This window comes from Oenanthe melanoleuca, chromosome 14 (assembly GCF_029582105.1).
Source record: "Oenanthe melanoleuca isolate GR-GAL-2019-014 chromosome 14, OMel1.0, whole genome shotgun sequence".
NCBI lineage: Eukaryota > Metazoa > Chordata > Aves > Passeriformes > Muscicapidae > Oenanthe > Oenanthe melanoleuca.
This window is the reverse complement of record NC_079348.1, coordinates 8,276,340-8,304,297: the sequence shown is the minus strand read 5'-3', so window position 1 is coordinate 8,304,297 and position 27,958 is coordinate 8,276,340. Positions and strand designations below refer to the sequence as shown.

The following is a 27,958-nucleotide window of genomic DNA, read 5'->3' as shown; positions in this document are numbered from 1 at the left end:
GCTGCACGGCCCCAGGGCACCCCTGGGTGCCTCTCTGGGGTACTGGGGCCTGGCTGGGACCTGTCCCCAGTGAGATGCCTGGACCCTACACCCCAGTTTTCATCCCATGGGGCCAGTGCTGGCTGCTGGCTCCCTGCAATAACTCACACCAGGCAGGAACAACTCTTTCTGCTTTTATTGTCAATGAAGAAATAATCAAATCTATATTACAATCTTAAAAACAGTAGAAAATGTGAGTAAAAATGCAACAGAGGCTTTTTGTCTTTAATGTGGAGACCATTATTACAGGGTGGTGAACAATGGGCTTGTGGAACTTGATTTGAGAACTAGCTGTGGCATAAAAATCGTACCTGGCTACTCAAGGAAACACCTCTTCCCAGATGGATTGGCCTGGTGCCTTGGCAGTAAAATTAAATACTAGAGACAGAAAGGGGTCAGGTGCCCACCCAGGGTACGACCTAAAGCTCAGTCCTGCCACGGACAGGGGCCCAGCCTCCCGCTGTCCCCACCAGGACAGGCTCTGTCCAGTCCTGGCACTGGCCTGGCCCTGAGCCCCGAGGCCCAGTGTCACCCCAGCCCCAGCCTGGGGGTGTCCCCAGCTGGGGGGACTCAGGCAGAGGAAGGCACGGGCACTGGAACAGCTTCCTCTTTTCCAAACATCTGGGGCAGATCTGGAGTGTCCATGGGGCAGAGCTGTCCGGAGAGCCGGCCCAGGGGCAGCAGCAGCAGGCAGTGGTCGGTGCAGGAGGAGCTGCAGCAGTCATTTCAGTGGTGTGGTCACCCACAGGCCGATGGAGGGGAGAGTTTTTGGTCTTTCAGTGTGCAGGACTCGTGTGACGCTCTCGTTAGCACGTCCAGACCTGTGGACAGACAACAGCATGGCAAGCAGTGATTCCTGAGCAGCACTGTGGGCTTCTCCTCAGCCCCCAGGAGCTTCCCTCTGGGCTGCCAGCATCCACAACTGTCAGGAGGGAAACTTCCCACCCGTGGAGAACCATCCCTTTGTTTCAAAGAATCCCAGAATCATTAAACTTGGAAATGACCTCAAAGATCATCGAATCCAACCTGTGACTGATCCCCCTATCTTGTCACCCAGCCCAGAGCACTGAGTGACACTTCAGTCATCTTCTGGACACCTCCAGGGATGACTCCACCACCTCCCTGGACAGCCCCTTCCTTAGAAACTCTTTCCTTGAAGAAATTCTTCCTGATGTCCAACCTGAACCTGCCCTGGCTCAGCTTGAGGTTTTGCCCTCGTCTGGCCACTTGCTCTCTGGGAGCAGAGCTCAACCCTTACCTGCCTCCTAACTCATTTAATGCCTTAATTCCAGCACTGGAAGAGCCCAAACCATGCAGGAGAAGGCTGAGCAAACCCACCTTTACAGTGCTGTCCACAGCGCCAGAAAAGAGGCGGCCGCGGGACACGGCGAGGGCGGTGACACTGCCCTGGTGGCGCAGCAGGGTCTGGGTGCAGATCATGTTGTCCATGCTCCACACCTGTGGGGACACGGGGAGCATGAGCTGAGCACAGCCCAGAGGGCCAGGGATGCTGCATGTGACACACAGGTGACACACAGGTGACACACAGGTGACACACGTACCCTGAGCGAGCGGTCGTAGGACGCGCTGAACACTTTGGTTTGATCGGGCGTGGAGATGACGGCAAGGGCGTAGACTGTCCCCACGTGCCCGGTCAGTGTGCGGACCTGCTCCTTGGTCTCGATGTCCCAGACCTGCAGGGAGAGCTGGGCTTGGGCACTGCACTGGGCTGAGGCCACCCAGCTCCCCTCTGAGAGGTGCTGCTGCCTCCATGCACGGCGCCAGGGTGGGTGCTGTGCCCGAGGGGATGGGCAGAGCCAGGTGCTGTGCCCTAGGGATGGGGACAGCCCTGTGCCCATCCCCGCGCCCTGTGCCCATCCCCATGCCCTGTGCCCATCCCCACGCCCTGTGCCCATCCCCACACCCTGTGCCCATCCCCACACCCCTGTGCCCATCCCCACACCCTGTGCCCATCCCCATGCCCCTGTGCCCATCCCCACAGCCCTGTGCCCATGCCCCTGTGCCCATCCCCACACCCCTGTGCCCATGCCCTGTGCCCATCCCCACACCCCTGTGCCCATCCCCATGCCCTGTGCCCATCCCCACAGCCCTGTGCCCATCCCAGCTGGTCCATACGTGGATGAGGTTCTCGTAGGTGCCGCACACGATGTGGTGGTTGGTGACGGCGATGGAGTACACGCTGCCTCCCGACGTCTGCAGCACGTGCACACACTCCAGGTTCCTGATGTCCCAGATCTGAGAGAGATTGAGCAGAGGCAGGATGAGACCCTTCTCCAGAGGGGAGATCCCTTGCAGCCATTCTGCCACGCACAGAGTCAGCCTGGCTCCCCCTGTGCCCAGATCACACCTTTAGGACAAACCTATCAAGCTGGGAATGCTCTGCACTGAAGAGCAAATCCCTGTTTTCTTATTTAGCTGCCCAACTTTAAATATCCAGGCTGGAAATGTTGTATACTCTACAAATGTGCACACACAGCCTAGTCCTTGATAGCACTAAAACCCAAGGCAGACAAATTAACAGAGATTCATTAACACTGAGAAGGGCAACTTCCAATTTTCCTGTGTCCCCCCAGATGCTGAGAGGTGAACTATTCATCAAAATCTGAGCTAGCACAGAGGAGGGAGGGCACTGGGAACCCTCATATGGATTTATGGTAACTCTGCAGCCAGACAGTGACCTTCCCCCGTTATCAGCAGGAGTGTCAGTGCAGATAAGGCTGCAGCAGCCACGAGGCGCCATGGCTGAGGCCCCAGTTTATCCCAGTGAGTTTATCCCAGTGAGCCTCCCCAGCAGCTCCCGAGGCCCAGCCTGCAGAGATGGAATCAGCACAGGAAAATCCCACGTGTCAGCAGTGCTCTCACATCCCAGCAGCTGCCTCTGGTGCTGCTGCCCCAGTGCAGAGCACAGAGAGGAACAGGGAGAGGTGGCTCAGGGTGTCAGCAGTGCCAGGCTCCCACCTTGATGGTCTGGTAAGATCCACTGTAGAGATAGTTCTGGGAAGCCACCAGCGCTCGAACCCAGTGGTTGAGACCTGTCAGCTCCTTCTTCAGCTTGAGCTCAGTACCCACAATATCCCACACCTGTGGAAAGCAGGGACACACACACCGGGAGGAATCTCAGTGGGGCTGGGCAAGACACGGGCAGCAATGCCCACCCTCCCTGCCCACCCTCACAGCTCCTGTGGGAATCCTTGTGCCACCTCTCCTGTCTGATGGGAATTGCCTGATCCTACTGACTTGCTGATAAAACCCAGTAACTGCTGAGGAAGCACATTCCCTGAGGGAGCCAGCCTGGAGCCTGCATTATTGCTGGCAGAGACCCTTCCCTAGCAGAGACAAGGGCTGCCAAACCTAAACCACAGCTGCAGCAAGGAACTGCCCTGCAGTCCCACAAAGCTCCTCTCCCACCCCTGGCACACAGGGACTGGCAGATCTCACTCCCCCCACTCTGAGGCTGCTTGGCTCACGGGCAGAAGTGACCGGGAATGACAAACCCAAAAGGCCCCAAATCCTCCTTGTGCTATGTGGCTGCTCCAGCCTTAAGCCCTCTCCAGAGCTGAACCACTCCAGGCCCCAGAGAAAGAAAAGAGCACAGTCCTCTTACAGATGGACGGGCCCATAAGCTGTCTCACCAGGAGCTGGAAGCAGAACCATGGGAATCTAGCCAAGGCTTTAAAGGGCAGCCTGAAAAGCTGCTCCTGATTTCTGCATGTTTTAGGTAGGGAATGCAGACTCAAGATCCTTTGGAGGCAGTTTCAAAACAGGCAGCCTGAATCTCCAGCCAGTTCTGGAGCTCAGACACAATTCCCAATGGTCTGGGCAGGTCTCTTGGGAGCCTGAGGACATACACGCTCAGGAACTGCCAGGATACCCCAGTTGCAGCCTCAGGTTTACAGAGTTGGAAGAAATACAGTGTTTTTGCAGCCAGAGAACAGCTCTCCCTTGAGCACAGAGCATGGGCTAAACCTCTGCAGTGCTGGCTGCTCTGTGGCTCAGGAGACCTTAGCAACAAGGTCACCTATAGGTGAAAATGCCACTTCCTTCCTCTTTGGACACTTCTGCCTCAGAGTTCGTACTCCTGATCCCCAAAGCAGCCCCAGAGGAGCCCTGGAGCTGCACCTTGATGGCTTTGAGGGAGCCACTGAAGAGCATGTTGTGTGAGGAGACCAAAGTACAAACAGGATTGTCGTGTGCTCGGATCGTGTTCACCTTCTGCAGGTTTTGAATATCCCAGACCTGCAAACAAGAATCATGGAATGGTTTAGGTGGGAAAAGCCCTCTAAGATCAGGGGGGTCACCCTGCCCCAGCTCAGAGCAGCAGCCTCCTGCTCCTAGGCAGGAGCTGGGAGTGGGAAATCCAGCCCACAGGAACCCCCAGGAGTGGATACAGCACAGGAGGGTTATCAGCCCCCCAGCCCTGGCAGAGGAGGGACAGTCCCTGCTGCAGAGCAGGCTGTGGGTGCCCTGTACTCACAATGATGGTGCAGTCAGCAGAGCCACTGTACAGCTTGTTCCTGCAATGACACCAGGACACAACAATGACAGCAGGGTCACCAAGGGCTAGCACCACATGCAGGGTCCCCAGGGACAGGTGCCCCTCCTCACTCACCCCTGGATGCAGAGAGCCAGCACAATTCCATCATGACCCTCCAGGGTCTTTTGGCACTTGTATGTGGTACAGGTATCCCACACCTAACAGAACACACAAGGCAGAGGCTGAAGCCTGGGCAGGATGTCAGCACCCAGAGGAGGAAACAGGCTGGCTGTCCCCTGGGCACTGCCTGTCACCTGGGCACTGCCTCTGTCACCTGGGCACTGCCTCTGTCACCTGGGCACTGCCTGCCAGCCTGGAGGCTTGGCTAGCACAGGGAATGGACTGCAAAGGGTCAGGCTGAAGCTAAGGAGACACAGGCCAGCAGCAGGAATCAGCTGCTCCAGCTCTGCCTCCCTCAGCCCAGGCCAACACAACACACTGAGACAAAGGAGCAGCTCTCAGGCTCCTGCTTTGGCACTTCCCACCCCATCCCAGGGCTCCAGTGGCACAGCACAGCTTCTTCTGCCACTTCTGCAAAGGCTTTTCCCCTGAGTACACACTGCTCTCTCAAGAGAAACATGGGAATGCCCAGAGCAGCCAGGACAGGGGAGAAATCTGCTTTCCTTCCCTAACATACAGCAATATCCATTTCCTTCCATGTGGCTCTAAAGCCAAGGAAACTAAACCAAAGCTGTGCTCCTGGCAGGGTTAGCCATGGCAGCTCATAGAGGTCCCCAGCCTGGCCAGCAGCCACCAGCAGCCACCACAGTGACACTGGGAAGGGCTGTGGAGGCTGCACCGGGGCAGTGCTGTCAGTTTGAGTTACTGAAAACAGGACAAAGAAAAACAAACATGCCATAAAACAGGGAAAGGACACATTGGATCAGGGACAAATGTTTTGTTCTAAGATGACTTTTTATAACAAAGGAACATAAAATCAGAAGCTGAAATAGTCCTAAATACCCTAAATGTCACATAAAGCAAAATTCCAGCAGCTGCAGGAATGAGATTCTAATCAGGGCTTTGCAAAGATCTCTGTTTGTCTCTCAGTTTCACTAGCACATAATGTTTCCTTGCAGAGAATTTTGTCCAACTATAATCACAAAAAATCATTTGATTCTTTGAAGGAAACTTTAGGAAGTGACATCCCCCCACCCTAAAAATGAACTCAGCTTTTGTTCCATTTGTGGGGAACAAATGCAGAAGGTGCATGGAGAAGGAAGCTCTTACCTTAATGGTTTTGTCTGAGGAGCCACTGAAGAGCAGGTCTCCTATGGAGTACACACACAAACACCACACGGGGCCCTGGTGGCCCACAAAGGTCCCCTTGCACTTGAAGATCTGCTGAGGATCATAGGCTGCAAACAGGAGAGGCAGGTGAGGGAGGGACAGCAGTGCTGCTGCTCTGCACAGCTGTGACAGCAGCCAGGAGGGCTCCCTGGGCATCCCCCACACCCAGCCCAAGGCAGTGGGGACCATACTCACATCCAAGGATGCCCATGTTGAGCCGAGCATTGATGTGGGACAGCTCATCCTGAAAAACACAACAAGCTGTGTGAGCTGTGGAGCCATCCAGGCCAGCCTGCCCTGGACATGGCTTTAGGGCTGTCCCCTCCACTGCTACAACCCCTCTTGCCTTCTTGATTCCCAGAGCCCTTCCTCAGCAGCCCACTCATCCTCTGACGAGAGGTCTCTGCTCTACTCTGTGACTGCCACATCCCTCTGTCACCTCCCTCCAGAGACCACAGGGCTGTGACAGCACCTCAGACCTGCACTAAACTCTTAACTATTCAGAGAGGCCCAGAAATACCTCTCAGAATATGCTGTCCTCACTCTGCAATTCACCACACTGCTTGGATCTGCTTATCTCCCTGCTTTCTGCAGGCAGGGAGGAGGGGACAATGCCCCTACAAAAGGCCTAGGCTTTGGAGCAGAAGGCTCTCCCCAGTGCAGAAGCCCAGCTAGGAGCAGAGCCAGGCAACTCCAGCCCAGGGCCCATCCTCACGTTCAGCATGGAGGCGTCCCTGCGGAATTCCATCAGGTCCTCGCTCAGCTTGCTCTGGTTCTCATCCAGCACATCTGCAAGAGAGGGACAGGCCCACAGTCACTGCAGAGCCACTGATGGCACCCCAGGGAACAGGCAGAGGGCACCCACTGCCACTGCTGATTGCAGCACAGCAGGGCAAGCAACCCTGAAATGCAGCACCCACAGAGCTGCCCTGTCCCTACAGCTCTGAGCTCATCTGGTGCACGCTCACCAAACTTCAGCTCCAGGTTCTTCTCCAGCTGGTCGATTTTCTCGGAGAGCTTGCCCAGCATGGAGCGCAGGAAGGCGATCTCCTGGTCCTTCTGGGCCATGGCCACCTGCATCTCGTGGAAGCGATCGTCCGTCTGCTGCAGGAACTCCTTCAGACCCTCGAACTTGCACGTCTCCAGGTGGGTCTCGTAGGTGTCCTGGTTCCCTATGAACGTGCACCTGAAGGGAAGGCAGATGCTGGCTGGAGCAGGGCTCATGTGGAGATTCCTTGCTCAGGGGAGCTCCAAGGCCTGTGTGGGTCCCCAGCTGTCCTTCAAAGGGTGGACTGATCATCTTGAAAGTTCTTCCCAATTTTAATGATTCTGTGATCCTGCTGGGAGAGGCAACTGCAGGACAAGACAGCCCAGGAACTCCTATTCTTCCAGCCAGGGCGTTGGCCCCAAACTGGACTCTCTGTCTGGGAAGTTGCAAGGAAAAGCAGATCTTGGGCAGGAGACAGAATGTGGCATCAGTTTGTTGTGTTTACCAGGAGCCATCAAAACCAGTGGAAAAAACTGCAGCTGACCTCAGCAGATGCTGACTTGGGCCTGCAGCATGGCACAGAGTCAGGGCTGCTCTGCCAGGACTTGCCTTGCTCTGCCTCTGCCAGGACATGGCTTAGGACCATGGAATCACAGAATTGTTGAGGGTGGAATAGGCTTCTAAGACCATTGAGTCCATTAATTCCCCCAAGGCCACCACTAACCCAAGAGCCACACCTAGATGGCATTTAAATCCCTCAGGGATGGGGACTGCACCACTGCCCTGTGCCAGAGCTGGAAGAACTTTCTGTGAACTCTCTTCCTGCAACAGTAAACCCAAGCAGGGGCTGCCCTGGGCTCGGGTGACAGGGAATCCTCTGAGTTGGATCAGCACTTCCCTTGCCCTGGGACAAGGCCTGGCTGCCAAGACACTGCCATGGTGCTCAAATTACTCCTGTCCTCATCCTCCTCTCTTCATGCTCTGACTCTCCTCCAGCTGTTCTGCCTGTGCACTCACCCTCCTCCTCCCCTGGGCACTGTGACCTGCCTGTTCCCTCCTAGAGGCTATGGGGCTGCCTCCTGCAATCCCTGAACCCCCCAGCTCAGCCTCAGGCCAGTGCACAGCACTGGGGAGAGCTGCTCAGAGGCCAGCCCAAGGCTGCAGCAGCCAAAAAGCAGCTCAGTAATGAGCTCAGTGCAGCTTCCCCAGCCAAAAGCATCAGCTCCTTACCCATATTTGGAGTGGGGACACTTGATGTGCTCACACTCCTTCAGGTGAGCCTCCAGGTTCATTTTGAGGAGGGGAGGGCAGCTGGGGTTGTTGGGGCAGCGCACAGGCCTGTAATCACAGCTGCTCTCATGATCCCTGTCCAGGGGAGAAGCAAAGGCAGGGAAAATCAGCAACAAGCAAAATTAATGGGAACAACACAGATTGTCAGGAGAGGGGCAAACCAGCCCTGTGAGGCTGTCAGATGATCCAAAGCCTCCTGTTCTGAGACTGCAATTCCAGCCTTACATTCTCATTTGGTCAGAAAATTGAGAGTAATGATAGGCAACATTTTCACAGGGCACATCTACTTCTGCAGCTGATGGCTGAGCCTTCAGGCAGCCTTCAACAACAAGCAATGGACAGGGAAAAGAGGGAATGCATTTAGGGTGGGGAAGGAGAGAGATTTCAAATTCATAGGATATAACTAAGGTTATTCCTCTAACAAAAAGAACCCCAAGTTCTCTACTTGACCAGGGCTCTGGAGTTTCATCCCAGATATGAGGGGGGATGTACAATGCACACCCTGTCCCAGTGCTGGCATTCAGGAAGCAGAAAAAAAAAAAACATTAAAAAAAAAAAACCACACAAGAAAAAAAGCCAAATAACAAAAAAAAAAAAACCCCTCAAACATCATCCTTCCCCCGACACCAGCCCATCCGAACTGTCCCCTGCAGCCACCCTGCCCGTGCCCCTGGCACAGCTGTGCAGGGCAGCTCGGGCAGGCCAGGCTGGCCCAGCCCTTTGCCCTTTCCCTGGAGAGGCTGCAGGCTGGCAGGAGCACTCACTTCCTGGCACTCAGCTTGATGGTGAAGGGGCAGCCCCGGGGGTCCACCTCGAAGGCGGTGGGCTTGCTGCTGGCGGCGGGCCGGCAGCCGTACTTGCAGTGGATGAACAGCTCCCCGATCTGCTCGGCCACCGCGATGTTGTTCACCACCACCGTCAGCTTGGCGTTGTCCACGGGGCACTTCTCTGCAGGCAGGGAAGGGTGGCACATCAGTGAGGGCTGACACAGGACAGGAGCATTTCCAAGTGCCCCTGAGTGGAAATGGTGTTTTTTTGCTTTCCCTGGTCAAGTCAGAACTCCCAGGTGAGTGGCCGTGGGAAGATCCAGGAATATTCACCCAAGGTTTACAGTCTTTGGTTTGTCTTGGGGCTTGGAAAAGTTACAGTTTATGACAATCCCTAATGATTTGAGGGAGCTGCCAATGAAAGAAGCCCACACTGATTCAGACTGCCTTGTGCTGGCTGAAGGGTGAGTGTGCACAGGCAGTGAGCCCAAATCACCAGATGTCCCAGCCATAACCTGCTCCTCACCCAGGCCTGGGCTCAGCTCCTGCAACCACTGAAACCCAGAATCCTTTAGGCTGGAAAAGATCTCCAAGATCACCAAGTCCAAGCCTTGGACAGATCACCACCTTGTCAACTGAGCTCTGCCACATCCAGCTGTTCATGGAACACTCCAGGCATGGGGAATACAATTGCAAAGCCTTTTGCTACATATCTGTGGGTTGGGGCTGATATAGCAGAGCACAGTGAGAGGATTAACATGCAAAGCAGAGGGACCTCCTGCATATGGAAAACAAAAATCTTAAGGCAGAAAGAGCTGCTGCTTTGCAGGACTCCCCAGGGAGCCTCCTCAGGGCTCACTGTTCTGGTAATGCCAATGGCTTGGCTCTGTGCTGAACAACAGCTTGCCAAGAGGGGCACAGGCCCGTGCCAAAAAAAGTCTTTTTTTGCAGCCAGAGTCCAACCCAAGTGGGAGCTGGTTAGCCCAGGCCAGCAGCCAGGGGCTTGGGCTCTCCCAGGGTTCTGGAAGAGCTGGCTGAGCTAAAGCAGCTCAGGGGGGTTCAGTCAGGGGTCAGAGCTCTGGCACTGAGGGATGGGGGAGAAGGGGTTGATGCCAAATGTGGCCCCCGGCTCTTTATCCAGGCAGCCACAGAAAGCTTTCAGTTTGAAATCAGTGGGTCAACTCTGGGCGAGACATGTATTATCCTAGGATTATCCATTGCATTTTCCAGGATCTGAGAACATCCTGTGCCCAGGAGGAGGGCCCAGCCTTCTCTGCAGTGCCCATGCTCCAGAGTGCACCATCAGCCCCCAGCCCCTCACTGCTGCAGTGGCACGTCTGACTGACAGCTTGCTTTAAACCCTTTGGACATTTTTCTGCAGGTTTCTCTTTAGGTGAAAGCAAATAAACCAGAAAATAGCACTGTTTTGGCTGCAGCACACAAGAGCAGTTCTGTACTCACCAGATGTTAAGGCACATCTCCTGCAAAACGTGTGCTGTGGAGACAGAGAGGAACAGCAGCGTCAGCGTAAAACGAGAGCTGGCAAATTATCCCCTGTGGCTACTGATGGGAAAGGTGGGAGATACCAAAGCCTGTGGCTCAGGAGCCTCAGCAGCTGTTCTGCCTGTTTTAGCTCAGCACCAGAGGGCAAACTCCAGCTGCTTGCTCAGGCAGCTGAGGGTGAAGCACAGGTCCTGCTCCTGAGAGCACTGAACACAGTTTGGAGCTTTGATGTTCTCTCTGCTCAGGATCAGACCACGATCATGGTGCAAGCCAAAGCCAGGGCCGTGTTCTGCCAGACTCTGATATTCATGGGATCACTGAATCCTGGAATGGTTTGGGTTGGATCTTAGAGATCATCGAGTTCCAATTCCTTGTTATGGGCAGCACACCTTCCACCAGACCAGCGCTCAGAGCTCCACCCAGCCTGCTCTTCAACACGTCTTTCCCACCCTCCACATCAGCACAGGGTTTCTCTACTTCACCCTCCACTGTAGCCCATGTCTCATTTCCCTGGAAGCCCTGGAGGGAAGGGGAAGCCTGGCCTCTCCCTGTCCTTGCCCAGACACCCCATCCCATCCATCCCTCTGGAGCCCTCTTAAGGCAGCAGAAGCTGCTCTGTCCTGCTTCCAGGCAGATGGAACAGCTGCTTTGTAAGCCCATTAAATGCTCTGTAAATTTGAGCACTTTAAATAGCTCCCCTCTCCGTTCTGACAGTTTAACTTGACAAAGCAGCAAACACAATCTAACACACTAATGAACATAAAGGCTGCAGCATTTCACTGGTCCTGATCCTGCCCTGTGCATTCCCTGGAGCCTCCTCAGCCACATTCCCTGGCCACAGAGCCAGCTCTTGGCAGGGCTCTGAGTCCCCCTCTGGAGCTGTTATCTGCTGCCCTGCTCCCATGGCCTTTTCCTGCCCGGCACAGCTGCACTGAGCTCCCTCCAGAGCTGCCAGAGCAGGACTGCAGATGAAGCCAGGCTGCTTCCTGCACTGGGGTTTTTTCCACATTAACCAGTAAATCTCAGTGTCTCTGTGCAGAGCTGCTTACTGGAATGCTGCAGCCAAACTACACCAGCTTCCAGCACTTGGGGAATAGCACCCTCAGTGCAATAAACAATCCTGAGCTCTGCTGCTGTTGCTACAGCCCCATCCTGGTGATCAGAAGCACGTCAGAAGCATTAGAGCCATCTCAAAGCCATCTTTTTTCACAAGTAGCACAGAAGCAGGAATAATATACAGCTTCTATTAAATCCCAGTAAAATGGAATCCAGAAGAATATTCATAATATTCTGTGCCTTTCATTCGAGGATCTCAAATCCCTTTGCAAACATTAAGTAAATGAAGCTTCAAGCCATTCTTGTTTTATAAGCAACACTTCCTTCACAACTGAAGCACAGCCATTCCTGGGGTGCCCAGGAGCTCCTGCAGAGCCCTTCCAGAGGAGTTTTGGACCTCATGGAAGCCACAAGAAGAGACTGAAGATAGCCAGGACAGGGGGGCTGACAGTTCAGCTCTCCTGGGAAAAGCCATCCCATTTTAAGCAAGCCTTAATTTGCTTGACAGTCTCCAGGAGAGACAGGGGACAGTCCAGGCTTGGCTCTGGCTCACCCAGGATATTTTGGGGAGCCCTGTCTTACCCCACAGGTTGTGATGACGGGATCCTTAAACACACTGCAGCACAGCTGGCAGCACAGCTTCACGGACGGCTGCTCTGCAAACACCAGGGGCTCCTGCAGGGCACACACAGGGACAGACAGCCTGGGTTAGTCCAAACCAAGAGCCTGCAGCTCTGCAGGAGGAATAACACAATCCCCCATGGTGAGCCTCAGGGAGCCTGGGACACGAGGGTTTCATCATCTCAATGTAAATTCTGTCTGGATCTGCTGAGTGCCAGTAGGGGAAGAATGAACTTGGCAATGGCTGGAGACCCTCAGCTCATCACAAACTGGGGGCCACCAGCATCTGGCAGGATCAGCACCTGACAGCAAACTGCACAGACCAACTTCTTTGCCAATGATTCAAGCCACCAGAACTGCACTGGCTGGGACTTTGGCTGGCCTGAGCATAGAGTTGTCAAAATTGTACTAAGCCTGAACTTAACAGCAATTTTAAAGCAGCCTGCTCTCTTGTGTTTTTGAAGCATTCTGAAAGAAGGGCTCCTTCACTCCTTAAAAAGCAGAAACAAAGCTATTTCTGCTGCAATGGGCCTATCTCTCCAGTATGGTTTACCAAATAGGACAGCCAGCACAGGGCTCCAAGCACGTCCTCCCAGAGCACCACAGCTCTCCATGCTCACATTTCAGAGCATTTCCAATCAATCTCTGCAGTTCTCTCTGTCTTTTCATCCTGTGCTGCTCTCAGAAATGCAAACACAGCCCCCTGGGTTCCCAAATATGAAACACACTCTTATCCCAGATCAGTGGCAGAACGCTGCCTGACCTTTCATTCATCCAGTTTGGAGTTGGTTACTGGGTCACAGCTAATCTCAGTTTAAAAGTATCCTTCCCCAGCATGTAGACAATTCCTTACACCCTCCCGGGGCTTACAATCAAGTCTGTGGGGTGCCACGCAGCCCTGAATGGGGATGGGGCTCCCAATCCATGGGGAATTGTATTTCTCTTGCTGCCTGGGGCCAGACCACCAGCCTGAGCCTTGCAACCCGCCCTGCTCTGCTGCAGGGCCAGGGAATCACACAGGACTTTGCAAAGACTTACAGTTTTTCTGGGAAGCAGAAAAGCCTCCCCATTGTCCTCTCTTTCCAGGCAGGGAAATGGTACATGAGGAAGCAAAGTCAGTAGTGTAAACAAAATTAAAAGCAGGAGTCTGAGCCAGGCACCGCACAAAATCTGCCCGTGAGAGCTCTGTGTACTCACGACAGTTTACTAAGTTACTCTTTTGACAATGAGCTTCCTAATCCTGCTCCTTGAGACAATCCCAAATACCTACCGGCTCCTCCTCTTCCTCATGGAGTGAGAACGTGGAGCGCAGGGACATGTTGGACTCGGAGTGCAAGGAGCGGACGGAGATAGCGGAGTCGGAGCGGCGCGGGGTGCTGATGGGAGGCTGCGGACAGAGAGCACCTCTGGTCAGTGCAAACAACTCCCAAACTCCAGGAAAAGCCTTCACGTTCAGTTTTCCCCCTCCATAACGCTCAGCTGCTCCACTCCCAGCTGCATTGAGTGGCTCTGCTGCTGTGTGCCCTTCCCTGTACCGTGCCCAAGACAGGAATCACTCGGGTTTAACTCCCTAAGCCAGGCTGACTCCAAATTCCAAGCACATCACTTTCTCCAAGGTGCATTCCCTGCACACTTACCGTGCACACCCGCAAAGCAACGGCCTGGAAGAATTAATCCTTCATGGAAAGCTCTGTAAATCTCCCCCAGACTGCTCCAGCTCCTGCAATGTCTCTAATCTCTGCTGCAGCACTTGTTGTTGCACTCACTATCTAACTTCTGCCAAATTTCTTTGCGTAAGTGTGGAGACTTCCTTCTATTGAATTCTCTGTGAGCCCGGCTCTGCCGCTTCCTGCTCGGGAGGGGAGAGTGGAGCAGACACCCCGTGCACCTATCCAGAGAGATCCTCTGCCTACAGCAGCCTTGGGATTGGCTTTGAGGGAATGCTGCTGCTGGAGGATTAGCTAGCAGCACGTCTCCCAGGGTGGAATATCAACTACCAGCACGTAGCCAAGGTGCCACTCGATGTCAGAGCACCACTGGACACTGCAGACCATGGCGAGACTGGATTTGAGGATCCAGTGCAACTGGGAGTGCAGCCACTTGGGGTTATTCTGGAAGAGATGCTGCTGGTGGACTGGAAAAAGTGCAGAGAGGAGGAATAAAAGTCTTCAAGGAGCAGAACGGATGCTTTGACAAAGAAATGGAAGAATGAAGCCAGAAGCTTCAGACACGGCATGATGGATGAGCATCTGCACGTGCTCCATTCTCCAAGGCTTGGCTGTAGCCTCTGTCAGACTCTAGCACTGAGGAGTGTTGGCTGGTATGAACTCTGGAGAACGCTGGCTGCCCACTGGAAAAGGGACTCCTTGGGCCAGGCCTGGCACTGCCCAGGGAACAGGGAAAGCTGCACAGACCAGACTCTGCTGAGCTCCTGTCCTGCACCTTGTGGGAAAAACGCTTTTCCTCGTGTTCCATCTGAGCCTTGGGAGCTGCATTCTGTGTGTCTGCCCTGGCTGAAAGGGGGGTAACATCAGACCCAAACACAGACAAAGGCAATGCAGAAGGGCAGTGGGGCCAGCAGGAAATTTAGCAATGAAAGCTGCAAGATGAGGTGCAGAGGCTGCTGCCCTCCCCAGAGGCAAAGCACGCTGCAGTCCCAGTGCAGCCTGGCTGGGCTGCAGGAGCAGCAGACCAGGATCCTGCTGGCTCCTCACACTGCTCTGCTGCTTCATTTTTATGATCCTGGGCTCCAAGGAACTCAGAAATGCTGCATCTGCTTAGAAGCCAAAGCATAAATGTCTTTCTCTTAAAGACAGCATATTTATTGACTATATACATAAACCTTAAGGAAGAATGGCTATAATGAGATAAATCCATTTTATGTGTATCCATTAATTTTATTATTTTCCTCCACTAGTAGCAGAAATTATTAAAATAACCAGAATGACTGTGCATAGTTCCCACTCTGGAAGTGAGAGGGGGTGAGGGCAGGCTCTGCAGGGAGGCAGGTTTGTCACCAGCAACGTCCAGTGAGGATCACCAACAGAGAGGGGGGAGCTGCAGCATTCCCAGGAGGCAAGGGTGTGAGACACAGAAGGTTTGTGTAAGACTGTGGGCTCAGCTCCCTGTGCCCTGGTTTGGATAATGCTGGTGTTGAGTGCACAGCAGAGAAGGAGATGTGCTGAGAAGGATCCCTCAGTCCCCCTGGGCTGTGGGGACAACACAGAATGGCAGAGGGTGTGCTGGCAGTTCCAGACCCTCTGGGTATCTGCAGACTTGGTTCGGCCAAGCAAACAAGGATAAAACTCAAGAGACCTCATTTCTGCACTAAACATCAGGCACACCTTCAAACAGCCCAAGGATGAAGCACTCAAACATCAGATGGAAGATGGAGAGTTTTTTGCTGGCAATTCATTCCAGCCTCTGGCTCAGAGGTGAAGCTCCCTGTAAACAACAGGACAGCCAGGCAGCCTCCATCCATAGTATCCAATTGTTCCAATATTCAGCTGCAATCTTTGGCTGCATCACCTCAGCCACAGGAGCAGCCTCCAGGTGGAGGCTCCAGCACAGCACTGGTTCCAGCTCCATCAAGCACAGCAAGGTGGGAAGCTATGGCACTGTGTCCAGGAAGGATGACAGCAGCCACTCAGTAATCCCTGCCCTGCACACAGAACACACTGCTCTGATTTTGTTTCATTAACAGCAGCTTTACAAGGAAAGAAAAAGGGGTGGTAGAGGTCACAGGAGGGATCTGACTCGTCTCCAACTGTCTCTCTGATGGCTGAGAAGCCCTTGGCAGCTTCTGGAGGAGGAAAAACTCAGTGATGAGGAAGGGAAATCCCAGATTATTTCTTGACAAAGCAAATGAGGCTTCCTAAGAGGGTTAGTGAGTCTGCCTGGAGCAGCAGGCAGAGCAGGACCGAGGCGGTTCTGGTTTGTCAGCACCTCACGCTGCTTCCTGAACCACTCATTAATCCTCTCACTATTTTTGCTAAAGAATATTTAACACTCCAGGGAAAGTGGGCTGAGGCTGTCCAAGAGGATTGAAGCTGGCTCCCAGCAGAGATCTCCCCCATTCTTGGCTGCATAGCCCAGCTCATGCCAAGTGGGGTTTTCAAAGGAGTCAGGGAGTTTCTTTATCAGACCTGGCTAAATGAAATATTCACAGCATCCCCTCCTCTGGAAAAATCCTCCCCTCTGCCCTGTGAGAACTGCCCAGCTTGTGAAAAGGGCCCTGTGAGTCCAGCACTCAGCCCACAGGGTCTGTGCTGACAGCCAGGGGTGGCCTGGACACTGGCCCAGCTCGTGGGTCAGTGGTGGGCTGGAGAGCAGCATTTGCCAAGGACACCAGGCAAATTTTCAAAGGACTTGTTAGAAAAAAGACCAACAATAAACAAAACCCCCCACGGGCTCACATAAAACACAGCAAGATCTCTGAGCAACAGAAGGAACTTTATAGGATGCTGACAATAAAAATCTTTGCAATCTGGTGTCAAATTTGTTTTAAGAAGTGCTGCAGCTCCACACTATTGCTGACCCCAGTCTCTTAACTCCAGCAGCAATGATCCATTTATGCCTGGCTTGGAAATTGGGTCTTGTAACCTGACTAAGTATATAAGTGCTTAAATTGAAGTTTGCTACTAGAATGTTTAGATCTGAACAGAGTTTGTGGTTGTGAGATGTGGCTGGAGCACCAGGGACAAGAGAAGGTCCAGCCTTGGAGCTCTCCATCCTTTCATCGAGGTTTGCTTTGCTGTTGCTGTTCTTGATTTAATTGATTTAGCTAATCTAATTTCTCTCCAAGCAGCTAACTCTGGAGCCTGTTGAATCACTAAATTTCCCAAAAAGAACTCACTCAGAAGTGAGTGAGAAAATTGGATACAAAATTGGGAACTGCTTTGCTACCGAGATATTGGGAGACATGGGAATGGTTTGTGTGGGAAGCCCAGCACAGCCCATGTTGTCCAACATCCCACTCTGCAGGTTCCAAACCCGCTCCCTGTGGTCAGAGGCCCCATCTGGAGGTGGGAATAGGAATGGATTCTATGCAGAGCCAGCTGGGATCCATCCAACACGGAGAGTGCCTGGCCTCAGTCACAGCCCAGACATCCCTGGCAGGACTTGCTTCCTCCTGAGCTCCCTGCTGTCCCAGGAGCCAGGTACACCCTCCCAAAGAGGCTCTGGGATTTGTAGTTCCCAGGTTTTGGACCCATATAACCATTTCAAGGAGTGTGAAAAGCAGCAGGAGCATCTCCAGCCTAAAGCCACAGGTCAGATTGAGCTGCTTCCCCACGGCACCAACATCAGGAGCAGCCAGGAATGCTGAGGCTGGTCCTGCCTCTGGGCACACATAACACAGACAATGATGAGGGAGGCAGAGCAGCCCAGACACTTCTCATTTCACTTCTGATCAGCTAAGCCAGTCAGGAGGGTCCTGACAACACCTACCATGCCATCATCCTCATCCCGTGGGGAGTAGGTGAGGGTGCTGGAGGAGGACGGGGTCCGACGGTGCTGCTTGAAAGTATTGGTCCCGTCAGCTTTACAGGGAGTTAAAAACAAAAACAAGCATTTAGGCTCCTCAGAAACATCTTCAAATATGGGACAGCCTCTGTAGCTCTAAGTGTTCCTTAGAAAAGGAAAATACTAGGGATTCTCCAATGCTGGCTCATGACTGCGTGTATCAGCACAGGTAGAACAATCCTGATCTCTGAGGGCTTGCTCAGAAAAGAGCACAGGTAATATCCTGTCAGGTCAACAGGTTAAAAATACTATTAAAAGGAAACTTTATACTCCCACATATCTCAGTCACCAATAAAAATTGCCTGGATACAGGGAGGTCTGGATGTCCCTGAGGCACAGGAGAGCCATGCTAAATTAAATATGAAATATTTGTGTAGAGATCATGTAACCAGCTCTTATATGTATAAAAGTCTGAATGTAAATATTCAGGAGTCCAAAACCATCCAGAGTCCAGGACAAATGTAATCCAAACATTTTTCTCAGGCAGATGTTAATTTCCTTATCAAAATCAGCATCAAGTCTTTTTGTGTCTATTAAAGGAAGGTTATTTGCACTCCAAAATGAAACCAGCCTCTTCCTACATTCACCCCACATGCCAGGGCTCCCCTCACTTGCTGAGCTTTGGGGAACAAGGCACAGGAATTGTAAATGAGCAGGGACATTTGCATCCCCTCCTGTCTGAGCTAAAAATGGCCACGGGGTTTTACCAAAGCTCCAGAGTGACTCACAGTCAGGCACAGAAGGAAGATTGAATTTTCAGCATTGGTGGTGATTGTCACAGGGATCAATAAGATTTGGTGCTTTGCTCAGTATCAAACTCTGCTGTACTACTTTGTTTTCAGCAAGGTGGTACTGCTCAGTCTGCCTGAGGAGAGAAAATTCCTGTGCCTGCTCATTTCCATTGTGCCAGGACACTTGGGCTGCACACCAAACCCAGCTCCTCAACACCTGGTTAATGACCAGAGAGATTCTCCTAACAGCTTTATGATCTGTAAAACAACACCAACCACTCTGGCATCACACACAGTACACATGAAATACTCACCCTTTGTGATGGTGGTCACAGCAGAGAAGGCTGGTCCAAAAGTTGTTTCCATTCTTGTCTGAAATATTGAAAAAAATGAATGTCAGAGCATTTAAAGCCTTCACACTCTGCCTGAGCTGAGCATAAATATGGCATACATATTCCCAGCTTTTATCTGTGAATAGTGAGATTTTAAGTGGCATAATACCCTATTTCAAAAGAAAGGATGAGACACAGGAAGCAGCCCTGTCCCCTGCTGTGGCCTTACCCCGTTGGTGTTTTCAGAAGTAGTGATGTTTGTTGTGCCACTGGAGAAACGATTGTAGCGAGCGTTCTTGTTTGAGCTCATAATCTAGGCCAGCATCTGTTAGTCATGGGAAGCTTGCTCTGTGGAAGAAGAATACAAAGGGGGTTAGGCTTGTTGTGGGTATTTTCCTGGGCTCAGAGAACACTCTCCTGCAGCACAAAGCCCTAACTCACATAAACCTGGATTTTCAGAAGCAAGAGGTGAGGACAAAGTCAGATTCCTTCAAATTGTTCCTGGGTGAGTGCTCAGCATTTTAAAAATATATTATTATCTTTTAATAAGAGCCTCATTTCTCTCTCTCCACTGTTTCATTAGGCTCAAGTTTGCAAAGTCAAGAATTCCACAATAATCTGCAGAAACACATGGACTTTGCTTTCTTTAACCTCTGCTGAAACCTGATAGTGCTTCAGGGCACAATTATGCTGCTGTCCCAGCAAATCTGACAAGATGCTCTCAGTCTCCTTCAGAGCCAGGACACCCTCAGGAAGGAGCTGCAGCTTCTCTGCCATCACACAGAGGTGCTTGTGGCTCAGGAAGGATTTTCCCTCAGAGAGAACAAAGCTCAGCCTGGCACTGGGGAGGTGAAATGTCTCACGAGTTTCTAGCAATTTTTCTCTTATCTGGGAGTGACAAATCCTAAATCTCCAAGCTCTTTATAAAACACCACTGTGATTTCTCCACTTTACAGAAAGGGACACTGAGGCTCAGAGAGAGACATGATCCCAGCTGTGACCTGGGATTTGTGCAGGGATTCCCACTTCCCTGGAGAGCCCTGGCACACAGGGCTGGGCACATCCTGCACACACATTTTAAACACTGCAAAGGTGACACCAAGCTGTCCTCAGCCAAGGCTCTGCTCAGGGCCTGACACAGCACTTCTGGTGCTCCCTGCAGCTCTGGATCCAACAGATCCACATCCTGTCAGGCAGCCAGGAACACCAGCAGCAGCAGCAGAATCCTTAGCAGGGAATTGTTGCTCAGGTCTAAACACTGAGAACGGTCAAAAATTATAAAAAAACCAGAATTCTGAAGAAAAACCAACCAAACAGAAACCCTGAAACCAAACCCAAAACCATCTGAAAAGCAGGGATCTGGGTAATGTTTTCCACACACGTGACAGCACTGTCCTGGCTGCTTGCAAATGCCAGATCCCTGAGGAGATGCTGAGCACAGAGTCTGGAGTTGTCTCAAAAGCAGCAGGAATGAAGCAGAGCTGTGCTGCAGCATCAGGGAGACCTGCAGAGTTCAAAGCTGGGCTCCAGCAAGCCAGAAGTTTGGCTTAGGCCATCAGATCCTTTTATTCCTGTCTGTGTTCCTGAGGGCAGAGAGAGGGTGGGAGGTGGCAGAGGGCAGACAAAGGGTTTGGGCCACTGGCCCCAGGACATGTGAGCCCCTGACTCAGCCTCTCTCCCCCTGGCAGCCTTGGATGGGCCACTGGAGCTCTCAGCCTCCTCCCAGAAGAAATTCCCCTCTTCTGTAGAACCCTGAAGATTCCCCTCTTCAACTACAAAGCCTGAAGATGAGAGGTCTCCAGCTGGGGTCTCCAGATGATGCAGTGCTGATAAATTAAGCAAAGCAAGTATTTCCATGAGTGATGGCACAAACTGCTGCATTTCCTGGGATTTCCCATCTCAAGGCTGCATAATCTCATGTCCAATAACACATGTATCCCTAAAATTCCCCTCTCCACAGGTTCCCTACATCTAGCAATACAGCTGGGCTCACCACACTCTCCTGGAAAAGGGATTCAGCACTCTGCTCCTCCCATTATTGGATGGAAATAGAGAAATATTCAAATTTCCAGGGATATGAATCCACACAACACCTACACAGACACCCTTTATCCTGCACTACTCAAAGGCAGGAGCAGGGATATACTCCCACTTCATCAGCCAAGGCAGCTAAGGTTAAGGGAATCTTGCATATCAAATATTCCTATTGGGGTTTAGGGCAAACAGTCATTCTCAGATGGAAAGAGAGGAAAGCCACCCTGATGGAGGATCACAGGCTGTCTGGAGAGTCAGGAAGAGCTTTGTTCCCTCTCATTTTCAGGGTATGTATCACCTTCAGATGAAACAGATGGAGACTCAAGCAATGGAAACACTCAGAGACAGGGAAAACAAAAATGGGGATAAACTAACAGCGTGAGGAGTTCTGTGATATCATTAAAGGCTGGATCAGATGTGCCACAAGCAGTGACTGCAGCCACTCAAGCCCTGCCTGAGAACCTCCAACAAATCCACAGTGGGGAAGGGAATGTGAAATACAGGGATTTTCCACTCAATGGTTATAAACATGACCTGTGCCTGCAGCTTGGCTGAGCAAGGTACCTGCAGCAGCAGCAGGGAGCCTGCTCCTGTCTGCTCCAGCAGAGACCAGAGGAATGTGAGCAATGGAAAAAATGTCGAGCAGAATATCAGCCAGGCTGCACAACACCACAGCAATATCTGATTTCAGCCCAAACCTCTGCACCCACCACACACAGGAGCACCTCAGCAGAGCAGATGTCTCTCCAGAGCACTGTCTGACAAGCCCCTCACACTTTCCTTTCCATCTGAGAACCTTTTCCAAATGATATGAAAGAATTTAAAACGAGGCAGAAAAGAGATGATGGTATCAACATTAATATCAGCTTCTACAGCACTTGCAAAAATCTCTGCACCTCTGCTTGGCATCTGAACCCTGCCAGCTACACTGCCCTGTGCTCCCAGGCCTGGAGGATGAGTGTCCCTCTTGGCTGGCTGGTGTTGGGAACCCAGCCTGTGATCCAGATTCTGCTTGCCTGGACTCAATTTTTAAAATTTTTTTAACGTGCAACATCAGAGTTTTTGACAAAGCAAACAAAGAGGGGGGAAACCTCCCCTGGAAAAAGGAAGCTGTGGGGACCCAATATTCAGTAAATCCTACAGCTGATTATAACCAGATGTGAGGGGGGGCAGGGATAGGTTTCAGCATGTGCACATTACAGGGATCAACTCAAGGCTTTTCAGACTCACTGAGAAGAAAAGCCTTAAAATCCTACTGTAGTAATCCAGGCAAGAAAAAACTCAACCACCAGTAGCTGCAGAGGGAAGCAGAGCTCCTTCTCCCCAGTGCTGAGGGGAGATCCAGCATCAGCCACACACCACCCTGTGACTGCACCTCAGAGCTGGGAGAACCAGGACCAGCCAGGCTTGGCTAATTCTCCCTCTCTGCCCACTGAAGCCCTCTCCAAGGAAATTCACCCCCAAGGAAACTGCTGGGCTGGCAAATCGTGCCACAGCAGGACAGAGGGAAAGGCAGGCAGGGTTATCCTGGAGCAGCCTCTGGCTGACTGAACTTCCTTATCTCACAGCTTGGGTATTTATGGCGTAAGACACGAGCTCCTGTTCCTCTTACAACACTGCACTCACAACAAGCAGGGTTACACTTCCTCCAGAGAATTGGCACATCCCCAAGGAAGCTCTCTGACAAAAGCACCCACAGCTGGGGATAAGGACAAGGCATGAAGGTGCCAAGGGCACAGGGTGTTTGTGGGCTAATTAAATACATTAATTAACTACTCTGTGACCATCAGCACCTCAGGTGCACCTCACCCTGATGAGGACTATCAGCATCTGGTCTGACCTGTACAGCACAGGCTGCAAGAATGCAGAGCTACTGCAGGTCCCTGAGGCAGACACCTCCCCATGGACACTGGACCCCACTGGTCACTCCCCAGCCCAGGGAACTCCAGGCCAGGGTTCCCCAGCACCACTGCTGAGTCAGCTTGTTGCAGCTCCTGGCTGAAGATGGTGAATAAAAACCAGAAGTGAAATCACCATGTCTGCAGGGGACACTAAGCTCTTCCCAGCAGTCAACACCAGCTGGTGGTGAAGAACTTATGAAAAACTCCATAAAACTAAGAAGACAAAGAGGCTGTAGACAAGCTAAAATCTAAAAGACCTGACCCAGCAGGACATTTCCTACACTCTTCAGATGTCAGCCAGTGCAGGAAGGACATAAAACACGAAGAGAAGTTCAGCCTTCCTGACAGGATGTGGCACCTCCACCTGATTAATCCGTGGAACAGTCCTTTTACTGTTTATAAGTTTTTCTTATAAGTCACATGAGCTTTTCTGAGTGTCTTACAGTGAGACCATAATTGTACTGAGCTGTCATCAATAAAATAAAAGGGATATTTTTAATTGCTGCTACTTTTACCAGCGCTGCACTGACTGCAGGACTGAGAGAGCACATTCAACAGCTGTTTGAACACTGCCATGCCTTTGAACACATGGAGTTCAGAAAGGAAAAGTATTTCATATGGTGTTTTTCCTAAAGGATAATGAAGCCTTGGGATAGAAGAATATTTGCAATATTTCATGTTAAAACCTGAAGCTGTAAATTTCAAATGTTCCCACAGCTGAATCAAAAGTGATTGCCCTGGTGAAATGAAGCACCTCAATTTTCCCAGAAAAATAAAATTAAATTAGAAGTTAGAATAGAGGCCAATATTCGGTGCTGTTCCATGACACAAAAGCTACATTTGAAGCTTTATTTCCATTTCAGGTTACCTGGGAGGATCCACCTACAACACTATTTTTGTTATGCAGCCCAGTTCTGACCCTACAACTGAAATTGTCCTGTGTGGGCTCAGCACCCCCTCAGTCACTGCTGGGCAGCAGCAGGCACATTCACAGCTCTGCCAGACAAGGATCTTAATCAAAAGGTGCTTCAAAAGTTGTGTGCTGTGCCTCTCACAGCTTGTGCTCTTCCACATCCTCCCTCAAAGAACAGACCCCTTCCGAAACCATCACATTGTTAAATTGTGGGTTTGGTGAAGGAGAAAGAATAAAACCCCAGCCAAGCCCCAAAACCAACAACATCCTCCCCCTCCAAGGCAAAAATCTCAGTCCTGCTGCAGCTCCTCAGGAGGGAATGGCCAACTCTGAGCATGGCAGATCCTGATGAAAGATATCACACTTCAGAAGCTGAGAACAGCCAGCACTCAACCACAACTCACTGCTGCTCCTCAGACATGTCTGGCAGAGAGAACAAACTGGCTGCCCATGGGGTCAGCTGTGCTGCAAATCTGAGGGACACAGGGGATTGCAACTCAACTGAAAACCCCTGAAGTCATGGCAGGACAGCAGCAAAGACTGGATGATGGAGAAACTTGGCCTCTGTTCTTCCAAGGAAACCTGAGGAATTTTGTCTCACCTGGATTCTGCTCTCCTGGAGTCCTGCTAGACTCAAAACAATCAAAGCTCCTCTCTCCTTTATTCCCCATTCCTGAGGCCTTTTCCAACTGCTTTGCCTTATGGTTGGCTGCACTGCATCCTCAGGAAAGCTGTAACCACCCCACCACACCATGGGACTCTTCCAGATTACAGTCATAGGAAACCTGAGCCCATAGCCATGACTCAAGAAGCACAAAGTATCACTTCCACCCCCAGTTCCCCCCAACATCCTCCAAAGTTTTGACACCTCATGACAAACACTCTTCTCTGCCCTCTGGATGCAACTAGAACGCTTGAAAGATCCAGCTGAAATGCATCATCTCCTTCAGAAAAAAACAAACCAATCAACCAAAAACACATCCAGCAAATTCCAGTCACCTGCATTTTTTTTTTACAGTTTCCTTGGACTTTGCCACTGAGAAAAAGCAGGAGGCACCTGTAGACACCAACACTCATCAATCAAATTAGTGATGCTGGGAATAACAGCACCAAATCCTTGATTCCCAAAGAAATCAGGAGATGTGAACACTTCCACCATGCAAATCCACTGACAGCTTTGAGAGAGAAGCACCACTCAGTGTCCCAGAACTCCCAAACCTCATGGATTAAACTCTCCCCAGGGTGACTCAGAACTCCAGGGGAGGCAGCGGGACATTGCCCCTCCTCACTAACTTGTCTTTTGTGCTCACAACTCTGCCTAAGCAATAGAGGATTTCCCACTTCAGAAACACCAGAACAACCCCAGGACACGCTGGCTGGGTTGCTGCAATCGAGCATTCCACGCCCTAGCAAAGGTCACTGTGAAGGATCATAAATGAGCGGCACAGAGCTCCAGCTGCTGGACACGCCACGGGTACCCCCTTCCAAACGGGCGCTGCACTCCGGGTACCTCCTGCTCTGCACTGAGGGATGAAAACAATTCCTCCCTCGCTGCTGAGGGGGAGCAGCTTCCCCGGGAATGCTGCTGACATCCTGACACCCGGAGCAAACACTTCTCCCTGGAGGAAACTCACCCCTGGCCATCGCGGAGCGGCAGAGCCCGGCAAGATGCCACCACCATGCCCAGCTCCTGAGCCGTGCACAGGCTTCTCCTCGGCCAAAGTGCCTCTTCCGCTACGTGTGTGCGTGTGTGGATCGCTCCCCAGTGATGTAAACACAAAGGCATGCGGAGCAGTGGGCGATATGTAAATCCAGCTGGAAAATCCCACAGCTCAGCCAATCTCCACGCTGCCTCCCAGCTTTGCCCCGGCTGCTCCGGGTTCAGTTTAGTGCAGGAAAAACAAGCCTCTCTTAGCTCACTTCCCCTGATCAGAGAAAGCTCCAGAGACAGAAAAGTCCTTCGTTTGTTTTAAGGAGAGTTTGAGTTTCTCATCCTCTTTTACAGTTCCCAAACTATTCAGAATTCTGAATAACAAACAGCAACACACTCTTTGCCTGGAGAGGCAATCCAGGGAAATCCCGTTAACCAAGAACAGTCACAAAGGCAGAGCTGGGGAGCAGGACTCGTCCGAAACACAGACACTGATGGTGGTGACAGGACATCCCGTCCCACAGCTCTCCCAGGCACAGGCACTGAGGCTCCAGCCCCCAGGACACCTTGTTAAAAGCAGGAAGGTGAAGCTCCAAGCTCAGGCTGTGTTCAAGGCAGAGCAGGAGCAGCCTGAATGGGTAATTTGGGGTGCTGCTGCTTTAGGCTCCTGAGCTCAAAGAAAGTTGTCACGTATCCCTGTGAGCAACCAGCTGCCTCCCTCCTTGTCCCAGCTGTCCCTACAATCCCTGATCCTTGTCCCAGCTGTCCCTACACCCCCTGATCCAGCCCAGGGGCACAGGGAAGTGCTGGTGTGTACCCCACCACGCCCAAGACAAAGAGGAACAGGCAGGGAAGTGACAGCAAAGGGACCAAAACCCGGGAGGGAAGAGCTCCAACAGACTGAACATGAACATGAACGTAATCTGAGTACTGGAACCGAGGAAGGATCTTCTGTCCAATGCACTCCTCTCCTGTCACACCTGGGCTTGGCTGATAACCCGTGAGAAAGGTACAGTCACACTCCAGGAAATCCTACAGGCAGAGCCAGCAGGGCTTGGAAGGTCCCTGGGAACAGGGGAATGCTCAGCCCCTGAGGTGACCCCTCTGGCCCCACTGAGGCTGCAAGGTTTGGGTTTCCCACTTCCACAGGGTAAAGACCCTGTTTCCTCAGGCAGTGTCACCTGCACACAAACCAAACCCCAGCACTGGAGCTTTCTGGCTGGATTCAGCCTGTCCCTTCCCTGCTCCAGACAGGGGACCCCAGGACTTGGAGGGAATCCAGGAGACTGCAGACAGTACCTGCTCCTGCAGTTTCCTACATGATCTTAGGAATTTCCCTTGCCAGGGGAGGGGCAGGCTGGACATCAGGTGGAATTTCTTTATGGAAGGGGCTGTCAGGAATTGGAAAAGGCTGCCCAGAGAGGTTTGGAGTCCCCATCCCTGGGGATGTCCAAGGAATGCCCGGATGTGGCACTCAGTGCTCTGGGCTGGGATCAGACACAGGGTGGACTCAACGGTCTTGAAGGTCTTTTCCAACCTAAACAATTCTGGAATTCTGTGATCTCACACTACTTTCACTCATCAAGGGCTTTCTGGAACCATCCTTCACCCACAAACCCTCTCCTGCAAGCCCCACCATCCTCGCTGTGGCTGGAAGCTGAAACCACTGGCAGACAAACACTCGAGGCCAAAATGCAGCAGCTGTTTAAGAGGAACCCGACTGCTCAGTGCAGCCTGAAAACACATCGCTGGGGGGAAAACACACAGGGAGGCAAAATTAGAGTGCTGGGATTGAAACAAAGACAGAGCAACGTTGCCAAAGTGGAAAAAACAACTGCTTGGTCACAGTTCTTACCACAGCTATGCCCCGGCAGGGACAACAGCCTGGACCTGGCGCGCTATGGACACGCCAAACCCAGCTCTTGTAACACTCACCAGCCCCAGACGCTGTCTCTGACCCCAAAAAGGAAGCTGAGGGAAATCCTGCCCGCTGCCCTTCCCAGCACAGCAACTCCAGAATCCGGCAGGAGCAAAGCGTTTGACAGTGTCTGTCACCGGGACAGAGCCCAAGGGAGCGTTTGAAATGAGGAGGGCACGGCACAGTCACAACCCACAGCCCGCTGCCTGACCCAGACCCGCAAATGTTCTGGGGCAGCTCAGACCTACCCCCAGATATCCCACATTTTGTGTATTGTGAACCCAAAGCCCAGGGCAATGAGGTTACTGGGAGGGAAGGAGAGAACCAGCAGCAACACGTGCTGCGGTCGGACAAGGAATGGAGCAGAAAACGGCAAAACTAAACAGAAAAAGGCAAAGCTAAGCAGAGTCTGCGATGAGACCCGGCGAACACACCGGGAGGGCAGCGGGGCCGGTGAGCGAGACCTGAGCGGGATTCACCGGGGACGGAAGAGCGCAGATGATGCTCGAGCTGCTCGGAGCGCCCCAACAGAGCCGCTGGCATCCCGGGCACAGCGGGCGGCGGGCACGGGGCAGCCCCGGGAGCCTCCGCCGGCACCTCCCCGGCCCCCCAGCGCCCCCGGCCCGGCCCGGCCCGTCCCGTCACGGAGCCGCCCGGCGCGGCCCGCCCGGCTCCCCCCGGCCCGCCCGTACCTCCCAGCAGCGGCGGCGGCCGCAGCGCCGGTGCCCGGTCCCGGCACATCGCGGCCGGGCCTGCTTCCCTCTGCCGCCCGGCCCGGAAGAGCCGCGCCCAGCACTCCTCGGGACTTGTAGTCCCGTGCGGCGCTTCCTGCCCGCGCCGCCGAGC

The 27,958-nt window shown here is 52.4% G+C and overlaps 1 protein-coding gene across 3 annotated transcripts; it reads right to left on the bottom strand.

Moving 5' to 3' along the window:
- Positions 1–160: 160 nt before the first annotated feature.
- TRAF7 (TNF receptor associated factor 7) lies at positions 161–27,958 on the bottom strand. 3 transcript variants are annotated; one of them, XM_056503258.1, is made up of 21 exons: positions 27,805–27,958; positions 18,925–19,043; positions 18,678–18,735; positions 17,558–17,649; positions 13,380–13,496; positions 12,071–12,163; positions 10,391–10,424; positions 8,927–9,110; positions 8,103–8,237; positions 6,853–7,070; positions 6,600–6,673; positions 6,080–6,128; positions 5,825–5,952; positions 4,670–4,752; positions 4,535–4,574; positions 4,180–4,296; positions 3,019–3,141; positions 2,176–2,295; positions 1,602–1,733; positions 1,378–1,497; positions 161–860 (listed from the first exon to the last, which is right to left on the bottom strand). In XM_056503258.1, exons 2-21 carry the CDS (start codon positions 19,003–19,005, stop codon positions 846–848), a joined length of 2,013 nt encoding a protein of 670 aa, XP_056359233.1. In that variant the 5' UTR covers positions 19,006–19,043; positions 27,805–27,958; the 3' UTR covers positions 161–845. The 3 variants fall into 3 exon arrangements, with proteins under 3 accessions (XP_056359233.1, XP_056359234.1, XP_056359235.1); XM_056503259.1 differs by lacking the exon at positions 27,805–27,958 and adding an exon at positions 25,178–25,415; XM_056503260.1 differs by lacking the exons at positions 17,558–17,649; positions 18,678–18,735; positions 18,925–19,043; positions 27,805–27,958 and adding an exon at positions 13,747–13,841.